Source organism: Cucumis melo, chromosome 1 (assembly GCF_025177605.1).
Source record: "Cucumis melo cultivar AY chromosome 1, USDA_Cmelo_AY_1.0, whole genome shotgun sequence".
NCBI classification, from domain to species: Eukaryota; Viridiplantae; Streptophyta; class Magnoliopsida; order Cucurbitales; family Cucurbitaceae; genus Cucumis; species Cucumis melo.
In genome coordinates this window covers 7,053,365-7,065,916 of record NC_066857.1, presented here as the reverse complement: position 1 = coordinate 7,065,916, position 12,552 = coordinate 7,053,365, and the positions used below count along the sequence as shown (strand labels likewise).

Sequence of the window (12,552 nt, the reverse complement as noted above, 5' to 3'; positions counted from 1 at the left end):
TAAAAAGATAAATTATAAAATAGTAATCTAATTGCAATTACATGACAATCATATAGAAATAAGATGTCAATCAAATAAAAACAAAATTAAGTTTTATCAGCGAAGAGAAAAAGCACATCCACTTATTAGTAACATTGAGCGAAGCACATCTATTGATAAGTAACATTGAGCGAAGGAGATTAAACCCACAAACAAGATATTGAAAGCTTTTAAGGAAAAATGTAAATTATAGGAAGAAGATATGTAACGATTTTAGGAAGAAAAACCATACATTATAAATCATATGCGAAATTCATTAAGGACTATTAAGAAAAATATAATGAAAAGAAATGATTGAAAGAGTAGAGGAGAAAAGGGGAAGAAGATGATGCGATGGCGTTACAGTGAGTCTAAGAAGGGAAGGAATTGAAGATACTTTTGGTATTATAAAAAAGGAGGTGACGATTGACATGCCTATATTGTATCTTTTTAAAAGAGGGTTTTTTCTTTTGTCCTTTTTTAGTAACATAAGCATTCTTCTTTATATATTTAATTCTCAAGTGGGACCCCTTAAAAACGCGTACTTCTTCTTCTTCTTCTTCTTCTTCTTCTTTTTTATTTCCTTGCTCTCCCTTTGCCTCTATTTCTTTTGCTTTCTCCTTTCTTTTTCTTTTAAATACATATTTCAAAAGCATAGGATCAAAACCAACAAATGCTAGAAGTAGAAGGACCGAAATTGTAAGATTATAGGCATATTCAAATCATGGTTTAAAATATCAATGTCTTAATTTTACGAAAATTTGGATCAAAAGTTGATCTTGATAGATATTTATGGAACATTTTATAAAAACAACAAATTTTAATTTTAATTTTAAATTAATTATAAACCTTTTATTATTTATATTAATGGCATTTTAATCTAACTTTTTTGTTTCATGGATTTTTTTACGACATAAGGGAAATATTGTAACGTAGGATTCGAAGGTGATGAAAATCAAGTATTTTCTTATTCATAATTAGGCAATATAAATACAATATATCAAATCATAACAAACTAACTACAGTTAATATACTAAGTATAGTACACCATATATACTAACAAATTAACCCAATTAAAAAAATATATATATGGTTAATATAACCAATACACCCCTTAAGATAGAGCATGGAGATTAAAGACTCTGATCTTGGCTATGAGAAATTTAACAGAAGCAGATGGAAGAGCGTTTGTAAAGATGTCAACAAGTCAGCTGACCAAATAGGAAAAACTTTTAAGAAACCAACAACAATTTTATCCCGAACAAAATGACAATCAATCTTGATATGCTTTGTACGTTTATGAAAAGTGGGATTAGTGTTGGAATTTATGTCCTAAAACTCATAGTTTGTAAATTACATTCAATAATCTAATTATTGAATTATTTATTGTTAAAATAGAATACTATAAATCTTAATTCGAATAAACTAAGGTCCTGAGGTTATCTTATAGATTTGAACTTGATGTAGAGACATAAATATGGATCAAGTTCAAGTTCATAGCCTAAACAATCTATAATATGTGAATAAGGTTGAGTGTCCTATTCTGGTAACACTACGAATGCGGCTTGCTCTATAGTTACTACAAACGATGTAATCCTAAATCGTTCATGTAGAGACATGAAAGTAGAAGCATCCTATGTAAATACTAGACTATTAAATAGTCATTTTTACGTTATAATACCGTTGATGTTTTAAAACTGACTATTTCTTTTAATTTGATGACCTAGGTATTTTAACCTTAATCTTGAACTAACTATGAATTCTTGTTCACACGTGATTATACTTAGATTTGCATAGGTGAGGTATCACACCCCACCTCAAAATCACTCTATGCAACTATAAGGAGGCGTGACTGTCTATACACTCAACGGGTATCTCAGAACACGATCTAGGTGTAATGACCCGAACTTTTAAATTAAGTTAAGGTCATTACTCAAAAGATAAACATCAAAAGACACTTTCTTGAAAAGAGGATAACTAAAATCTTTATAAAATGAATATGTAACGCCCCAAAAATTAAGATAATTTTGGAGTTAATTATCTTAATTTTTTTTAATTATATTTAATCTATTGGGCGTTATTCTGAATTCATTTAATGAGAATTATTGGATTTACGTGGGAATTGAAATTAATTAAATATTTCTTGGATGAATATTTAATTAATTAAAGGTTTTGGCATGTGGTGTTTGTTGAGTTTTTGATTAAATGATAAGTTAAAGAGAATTAAGTAAAGTTGTGGATTTTTAGTGTTGTTGAAATTGAATTTAATTAAATAATTATGGATGTTATTTAATTAAATTGTGGGGTGAAAAATTTGTTGGAGATTTAATAATTATATGTATACGTGGAAATATATATATAATTATTATGTTAAAGGAAAAGATAATTATATTTGTTGAAATATAATTATTTAATGAAAAGATAATTGTATTTTGGAGAAAATATATTTAGTAAGGGAGAAAAAGTAAAATAATTATATTTTGAGAAAATATAATTATTTGTAAAAGGATAATTATTTTGGAGAAAGATAAATGATACTTAATTATTTTGGAAAAAGATAAATAATAATTAATTATTGTGGAAGATAATTAATTATTGAAAGATGAATCTTGATTGTGGAGTGGAGTTGTTATGGTTGGGTTAAGCTAATTTATGTTGGAAGTAAGTGATTTATTGGAAAAGATTTGATTGATTAAAAGAATTAAAGATTTAAGTTAATTTGAGATTTTGGAGGGAAAAGTTGGTTTGGTGGAATTGGAATTAATTGAGTATATATATATGGATATATATATATATTTAATTAATAATATGGAAAATTATAATTAATTATATGATGGAATATAATTATATTTATTTGGAAAAGAAGATAATTCATGAGAAAAGAGATGGTTGATTTGATTGGACGAAAAAGATATATATTTATTTATAAGAGAGAATAATAGCTTAAATAAATATATATGTTTATTGTAGATTTTGGTGAGAGAAAAATAATAATAATAAAGAAGTATTATTATTATTATTAATGGTTATAATTGCCTAAGATTTTGTGCATTTAAGGCATTTATTTAGGAAAGATAATGGAAATAAAGATATATGTATATTTTTTGTATTATATATATATATATATGTATGTATATATATATATGTATATATCCTAAAAGGAAATAATAATAATAATTGTTATTGTTATTATTTGAGTCTATAAATAGCATTGGAAGTTAGAAAGTAAAGGAAAAAGAAAAAGGTTTTCATTTCTTCTCTAAGATAACCCTCTGTTGTCGCCGCTTCATCAGTTGAAGTTAAGAGGATTTAAAGTGATGATTTTTCCATCAAGGATAAAAGGATTTTTCAACCTCCATCTGAGTAACATTGATAAGCTAAGGTAATTAAATTAATAATTTATTAATTTAATTTTATAACTTTTTGAAGTTTCTTTAAAGGTTCAATTGGCTAATTTTTGGAGATTTACATCTTGTATTTTTTCTCCAATCAAGGTTGAATTGGTTTCAACCCTTTTTTTAGAAAGTTATTTAATTTGGGAGAATTTTTTGATGTTAGCCAATTGCTAATTTCATTAATCAAGATACTGAGTTTTCCTCTTATGATTAGGATCAAATTAATTGGAGAATTTTTATAGGGAGTACCTTGTTTGGCTAAAATCTCCAGGTAAGAGATTCTCCTACTAGACATTCGAACTGAATTTAAGAGACCACATGTAATTATGATTATGCATTAATGGTAGCTAAAATGCATAACTTGATGATTGATGATGATGACTGATGTTATGTTAATGACCGGTAGTATGTTGTTGATGACTGTTGATGATTGTTGATGCATGATATATTAATCACATGATTAAGGACGTTAAGATTAATATTCATGTCATGTTATGATGTTATATTGTGCTACATGCTATGGATAGGGTGTTCTGTTAACTTTGTCTATTAGAGTCGTACCTGCATGGGTGTCCTTCGGGATCACTACCTTTTTAGGACTGCGTAGTCCGACGGGACCGCCAGTCTAGCATGGATATAGATATGATTCGAGTGATTCGATGGGATCCTCACAGCCCGATTGTCTTAGTGTTTCCTCCGGGTTCGCTACAGACTAGTATGTCCTAGGTACTCCCTCGGGACGTCGAAGACCAGATTCTGTGCCTACGGGAGCGCATGTTGCACGTGTTCGGGAACGTGCCAGTTATTGGGTACCTTTTCAGGATTCTAATGGGAAGTTAACAGACACCTAGCGGGACTAGTAGTAGGTCCCTTACTGAGTATATGTTTATACTCACTCTTTCTATGTTTAATATTTCAGGCGAAGGTAAAGGTAGAGGAAAGCTGGCGAGTGACAGAGAAGGATCCGTGACATGCCATATGGGGACTTAGTTTTGCTTCCGCGTTTATGTTTCAGTGTTTTAATATTTCGTTTTTAATAAAAATTTAGTCTTCCCTCGTTTTAAAAAAGTGTCTCTTGTCATTGTTTTAATATTTGGACCCAAATCTAAACGATTTTTTTTCCAAAATTTGGTACACAATCGTTTAAATTGGGCTCAAATTTTTGTACACGATCGTTTAGATTTGACTAAACGATTTTTTTTAATTCTTTTGATACATAATCATTTAGATTTATCTACATGATGATTTATTTTTTTACACGATCGTACACGGTTGTTTACATTTGGCTACTCCAATCTAAATGATTTTTTTCAAGATTCTTTATACACGATCTTTTAGATTTTGCTATTTTTTCCAGTCTTTTATATTTAGTATACGATCTTGAAAAACCAAATAAAATTTTGAAAAAAAAATATCTTTTATATTTGATACACGATCTTAAACAAAAAAAAAAAGAAAATAATGAAAGACGAAAAGAATGAAATATGATGGAACAAACGAAAACGGGAAGAAAGAAAAAGAGAAAAGAAAAGAAGAAAGACGATGGAATAGACGAATGAAGAAGAAGGATGGAAGGATAAACCTAGAATATTTAAAAAATGGTTAACTTCGAGTACATGCAAGTTAGGATACTTTATAATCTATTAGAAAACAAAATTGAGATATGAAGTTGGTCCAATAACAATATTTGAGCTTTTTAGGTTGCTATTCATTTATGGGTTATAAAGTTAGTGACTACCCAACTTGGTGGCAAGTGGGTAATTAAGAAAGAACCTTCAAATGAAGTTTATCGTCCAAAAACGTTGTAAAAGTTGGGTTTCAAATCAGTGTATAATTCCCAAAACACCCACCTCTTGAAATATCTCCAATTTCTTTCTTCCTTCTTCAATAATATTGTCCCATTCCAAACGTAAGCTATCTTCTTGCCTCGTGACAAACATTTTCCTTTTAACTCAAACTCACTTTCAATTACTACATATTTGAAAACCACATTCAATTGCTATATCTTCTTTTTGTCATTTGAAATACAGTTATATAGCCACAATATTTATATATTTCAAAAACTTAAGCTTAAGCTTAAAAGTAATTTTTAAATGAGACTTCTTGAAATTAGAGCTATAATTGTGGTCAGTAACTAATTCACTTCTTAATTTTTTTAATGAAGATTAAAAGAAAATATGAAAGCTAATTAAAAATGAAAAAAAGTAACCATCATGCACTTAGCTCAATTGGCACTTGTATGCACCCTTGGAAAATAAGTCTTGGGCATTCATTTTGCTATTCAAAAACAAAAAAACAAAAAATAGTTATCATATTCTTTTTTTAAATTAAAACAAAATTTAGAAAATAGAAAAAACAAAAAAATTGGAATGGTTACAAATGGAGGCCTATATTTTTAACAAATAATCACTATTACAAAAATTGACTCTCTTGATAGTTTCAAATCGTCAAAAATGATTATTCTTGACAGTTTCAAACTGTCAAGAATGATTATTCTTGACGGTTTTAAAACTGTCATTGAATCCAGTGTCAAGAATGACAAAGTTCTTAATAGTTAAAAAACGTCAAGAATTGTGAACGTTGGCAATTTATAACCGTCAAGTATTCAATTTTTCATGACAGTTTAGAACCGTCAAGATACGAATATTTATGACATTTTATAATCGTCAAAAGTGCATTTTTGACATTTATTAACTGTCAAGAAAGTGATTGTTTATGATATTTTGTAATTGTCAAGAGTATTCTTTTTCATGACATTTAGGAACCGTCAAGAGTATGCTTTTTAATGACATTTAGGAACCATCAAGAATATCGTTGTTTATGACATTTGCAAACCGTCAAGAAATTTATTGTTCATGACATTTCAGAACCGTCAAACAATTTTCCATTTTTTTAATTGTAATTTATTTATATTATTATTCCTGTATTATGCTCCCATTGGTCCAAGAATTCAACTACATATAAACGACAAATATTCATCAAATGGCAACTCAACATCATTTATTCATATCATTTCCAAAACTTTGCATCATATTCATATATCATTTACAAAACCAATATATAAATCATTTCAGTAGATTTCCAAGAATTGAACTAAACATCATCTAATTAACTAACTTAACCCAAAAGTATATCATCCCTAATACATAAAGTTTCATAATGGCAACCCTCTACATATGAACAATTCACCTAAACCCTAAACCACAACAAAGTCTCAAAAGTATATCAATCAACCCCCATCCCCCCTCCATATGAACATTTCAAAAAATCAGCCACAAAAAATAAAGTTTCCTGTTTCAGAATGACAAATAAGTCCTAGATCATATGTACGAACCCAAAAACTCAGCCAACTCAACTCGCACCTCATCTAACTCGGCCGTGAGTATGGTTTTCGTTTATCAATCTGTAGACATGCAAAATAAATGAATTAGTATTCATGAAAATTATTATACCCCACAAAAGAAATAGTTTGAAATATAACATACCGAATTCGAGATGACAATGCTTCCCCTATTTACAATTTCTCTCATATACTTCATGGCATAGTATCCACACGCAGTGCTCCTGACTTGTAGTGGACACTATAAAAACAACAAATTAGAATAACGAACTAATCCTAATTGCTAGTAATCTACAAAATACAATGAATTTAAATATTTATACTTGCCTTTACTATTCGCCATAAAGTTTGGTTCATGCTTTTATTAGTGTTCTTTTGCGAGTGAAATATCACTATTGCTCTGTTTTGCCAAGATAAGATTGCACATATCTTAGAATATTGTACATGCATTAGAATTAACAACACTACATGATACAGAAGATTAACTTACGTGTCGGTTACATATCTTGTAGTTGCTTTAGATGTCGTCCTTAGCGAGTCAAGATAAAACACTGTATCCTCATACGCATTTATGGCAAGCAGTGGATTTAGAATATGAATTTAAAAAAATTTATCCTCACATAACGATTGCTTAAAAAAGATTTGGCAAATTGTTTTACAAAAACTAGGACGATTTCGTAAATTAAATATACAAAATTTGTGTATCGAAATTAGAATATAAATTTTAAAAAATTAATAATTTACTTGCACATAGCAATTATGTAAAAAGGTTGAAAATAGACACCAAATTACTAGAAATTGTTCTACGAAAATATGACATTTTAGGAAATTAAATATACGAAATTTGTGTATTGGACTTAGAATACAATTTTTTAAAAAAATTAATAATTTATTCACATACAACGATCACATACAAAATGCTAAAAATGGATGCCACGTTAAAGAAATTATTTAAAATTTTTACAAAAATAAGACAATTTGTTAAATTAAATATAGGAAACTTGTGTAATGGATTTAGAATAAGAACTTTTAAAAAATGTTTAAAAAAAGATAAATTTCATAACACTACTTAACACTACGTAAATAACTCTTCCATCAAACACATACTATCATAATACTAATTCTTCATAATTCAACCCTTCTCCCAAACAACTCCAAAGTGTTTGATATTGAAAATAACCGAATTTAATATAAATAAAAATTTTCATCAGCATAGTTGAAATAAAAATGAAATTGGCATCATTGTCAAATGTCAAAGAGATGTTACCCAATTTGTGAGCCAATAGAATTTGAAGTAAAAGCATTTCGTTCTGCTATTTTGGTAATGAATTAAAAAATAAAAGTGAATAGTGGCGTGGCATAGCAACTTGGTTTTGGTTTTGGTCATGATCATGCTTATTGATTTGAATTGGTTGGATAATTTATACAAATACAGTTGTTTTAAAATTTATTATAAAAATAATGTTGTTCTTAAAAAATTTATTAAAATAATGTTATTCTTTCTTTTTTCTTTTTTTTTTCTTTCTTTTAATCCTTTTCGGTAGGGAGAGTTTTGAGAACTCACCCAAATCAATTAAAAAAAAAAACAGAAAAGAAATGAGAATATGAGAAAGGAAGAGTACTAATATGATGAAGATGAGCATGTATTCAACAAGAAATTCAAAACTAGTAAGAAAATGATATGAAAAGTGTATTCTTTGTATTTTTAAATTGATAAAATTTCTTTAACTTTTTTATTTTTCAATTTATGTTTATGTTAATTTTTGAGAAAGAATTTATCAAATTAGTACTCTTTCAAAACTATTTATTGAAATAATTTAGTTTTTATTCTCCCTCCTTGGTCGAGTCTTAATTCTATTTCTTTTTGGTTTTTTTTCCATCCTTATAGTTTAATTTTCTATATTAGCACACTGGTTCTCCATTTAAGTTTATGCCAAATTAGATCCTATATTCTATTTAAGTTTTCACATGGAGGTTGGTCATAATCAACTCCATTGACACTATCTATCATATAACAATTTGTAAACAACATAAATGATACATATTTGCTTGTCATTTTTTTGTTGGTTTCGAATTTCTGGTTAAATACATGTGCATCTTCTTCATATTAGTACTTCTCCTTCTTTGTATTATCATTTCTTCTTGTGATTTCTTCATCTCCTCTTCCATAATTTTTTTCCTTCTTTGTCACTTCTCATCTTCGGTGCCATCTCTTTATTCTTTTTTCATTGTCAGGTATTGCATCCTTCTCTTTAACTTATTCTTTCACTACAAATCTAAATGATCATTTAGCAATATCATTTAGATTTGGTACCCTCACATTACATTAGTAGTGATAAGTTAGTAAAGAAATTGAATATTAAAAAATTTATTAGATAACTCATATGGAACCATTATATGAGATCTTAGTAGGATTTATTTTTATCTTATCACAATTAAGATATGAATTTTCTAATATCTAGTAGACTAGAATCAAATTTGAAATTATTTTTACTTTGTGGCCTTATTTTCTCTCTCAACCATATTTGTTAATATTAATAATGATTCTAAAATAGTTAAAATCAAGTTTTTAAAAGAAATATTAAAAATAAATTTTACATTTTTTTCAAAAGAAAATAGAATGATAGAAAAGAAAAATATTTAAATAAGTATTTTTAAAAGATAGAAAATAGAAATATTTAAATAAAGTTTTTTTTTTAAAAATGAGAGAAAAGAGAAAAAAAGATGTGAAGAGGGAGGGACTCGCCCATCTCTTTCTCTTCTACCCTTTTTCTGTTTTCTTTTTTTTCTTTTTTTCTTTTTTCTTTTTTAAATTGACAGGGCGAGTTTTGAGAACTCGGCCAAATGTGAAGGATTAAAAAAAAAGGGTAATTATAATAGGTAGCAATTTTTAGAATAATTATTAAGTATGTAGCAATATTTTTAAAAAATTGCAAATATAGCAAAATCTATCAGTGATACACTTCTATCGTTGATAGACTCTTATGGTTTATCAGTGATAGACCAACATTTGCTACATGGTCTATCAATGATAGACTCCTATCATTGATAGATTTTGACAGATTTTGCTATATTTGCAATTTTTTTAAAATATTGCTATATACTTAATTATTTTGAATATAATTGCTAAATTTGCAACTATCAAAAAAAAAAAAAAGAAAGAATAGCGGTATTTGAAAAAACATTATTTTCATAATAAATTTTAAAAACAAACTATTTTTGAAATAAATCATCCACAAAAGGACCCGAGGCGCACCTAGAAATCCTAGTATAACAGGAAATGGTATTACTCGCCGAAAACCACGGTTACTTCTTTCCCAAAATTCAAATCCTTTTACCTATAAATACTCTCACTCACTTCTTCCTTCATCATCATCGTCGTCATTTCTCTTTCTAACCCAAATTAAATTTTGTTTCTCTCTCTCTCTCTCTTCAAATCCCTTTCACCATAACCCACAACTATGTCCACTGCCGGTCAGGTCATCAAATGCAAAGGTAAAACAATAAATACATCTTCCATCTTCACCAATTTTTTCATCCATCGCTTTTCTTTTGTATTTTATTTGATCTTTGTTTCTGTTGTAGCTGCTGTGGCTTGGGAGGCCGGAAAGCCACTTGTCATTGAAGAAGTTGAAGTGGCACCACCGCAAGCTAATGAAGTCCGATTGAAGATCCTTTTCACGTCTCTCTGTCATACCGATGTTTATTTCTGGGAAGCCAAGGTATGTTTGAATTCACAATCAGTTATGATCAAATCCCAGTTTCTTGTTTTTTTTTTTTTTTTTTTTTTTTTTATTTTTAAATGGGGTTAAGGGGTTTTTTATTTTTTATTTTTGGTTGTGTTTTAGGGACAAACCCCATTGTTTCCTCGTATTTTTGGACATGAGGCTGGAGGGTAAGTTTTGGATCAACTTTTTTCCTTTTTTACTTTGTTTTGTTTTGTTTTGTTTTTTTTTAATGTGTAATATTGTTCTGAGGGTTTCGGTGATTTTGAATAGAATTGTTGAGAGTGTTGGAGAAGGAGTGAAAGATCTTCAACCAGGAGATCATGTTCTTCCTATTTTCACTGGTGAATGTGGGGATTGTAGTCATTGTCAATCTGAAGAAAGCAATATGTGTGATCTTCTTCGAATCAATACCGATCGTGGAGTTATGATCAGTGATGGCAAAACTAGATTCTCCAAAAATGGACAACCCATTCATCATTTTGTTGGAACCTCCACTTTTAGTGAATACACTGTTGTTCATGTTGGTTGCTTGGCTAAGATCAACCCTGCTGCCCCTCTTGACAAAGTTTGTGTTCTTAGCTGCGGCATTTCCACAGGTTTTCCACATTTCTCTTCAATATAATACAGATTATTTGATTCTGTTGTTTAATGTAATTAATTTGGTTTGTGTTTGTAAATCAAGGCCTTGGTGCCACTTTGAATGTTGCAAAGCCTAAAAAGGGTCAATCTGTTGCGATCTTCGGACTTGGAGCTGTTGGACTTGCTGTAAGTTCTTACCAGTCGTTCATTTTCTAATTGAAATTGTCGTAATATCTGAAGTTGTTGAGATTTTCTCTGTTTTTTTTTAACCTAAGGCTGCTGAAGGAGCAAGAATTGCTGGTGCGTCTAGGATCATTGGTGTTGATCTGAACCCGGCTCGATTCGAAGAAGGTAGAATCAAATTGACATAATGACTAATGAGAAGTTTCTTGTTTTAGATGGCTTATTTATTGATTTGTTTGTGATGACGATTTCCTTGAACAGCAAAGAAATTTGGTTGCAATGAATTTGTGAATCCAAAGGATCACAACAAGCCAGTTCAAGAGGTGATTGCTGAGATGACGAACGGAGGAGTTGACCGAAGCGTCGAGTGTACGGGAAGCATCCAAGCAATGATCGCAGCATTTGAATGCGTTCACGATGTAAATAAGTCATTCCAAACCGAACCTAAACTCCGTAACCAAAATAATCCCATTTCCCTTATTTAACATTAGTCTTTTTTCCTTCTGTTTTTGAAAAAAGCAGGGGTGGGGTGTTGCTGTTCTTGTGGGAGTCCCAAACAAAGACGATGCATTCAAAACTCATCCTATGAATTTCCTTAACGAAAGAACTCTAAAGGGTACATTCTTCGGCAACTACAAACCCCGAACCGACATTCCGGGGGTGGTCGAGAAGTACTTGAACAAGGTATAGAAACTCTTTCGAAAGAATTGAAGGTTAATTTGATAAATGCTGTGTGATTTCTGAGGTGGGTTTACTCTTTTGTTTGTTGAAGGAGCTGGAATTGGAGAAGTTCATTACACATACAGTGTCATTTTCTGAGATCAACAAGGCGTTTGATTACATGCTGAAAGGGGAGTCGATTCGATGCATTATTAGAATGGATAATTGAAATAATAACTGTGGGATGAGATGAAAATAAGGGAATAAGATTATGTGGTGATTGAAAGAGGCTGGAGAGTTCTGTTTTTCCTTATTTCTTTCTAAGTTTGTGTTTGATGTTTTCTGAGAGTGGAATGTTCGCGATAGTGTTATCGCCTTTTTGTCAATTTCATCCAACTCTTGAAATATTGTAGTCATATTATAATCGAAAAGAAAAAATAAAATACACTTTTGCTTTCTTTCTGTCAAAATGAACTACCTCCTTCATCCATCTATCCATCCTACCCTTACATGACTAATAAAAATCTAACATCATAGCATTGAGTTGGCAAATTCTAATCGAGGTGGCAATTTATTATTAACTTTTATATGTTTAATTTTTTCTCTCTGTTTCCTCTCTCTCTACCCTTTCTCTTTTCTCCCTCCATCC

General features: G+C 29.6%; 1 protein-coding gene across 1 annotated transcript; it reads left to right on the top strand.

Moving 5' to 3' along the window:
• The first annotated feature begins 10,068 nt into the window (after positions 1-10,068).
• ADH1 (alcohol dehydrogenase 1) lies at positions 10,069-12,334 on the top strand. Its single transcript, NM_001297469.1, is given in 9 exon segments — positions 10,069-10,248; positions 10,339-10,475; positions 10,602-10,648; positions 10,752-11,077; positions 11,164-11,246; positions 11,336-11,411; positions 11,505-11,662; positions 11,766-11,927; positions 12,016-12,334. Coding segments are annotated over 9 exon segments (1,140 nt in total). The 5' UTR covers positions 10,069-10,214; the 3' UTR covers positions 12,133-12,334.
• Positions 12,335-12,552: the final 218 nt, after the last annotated feature.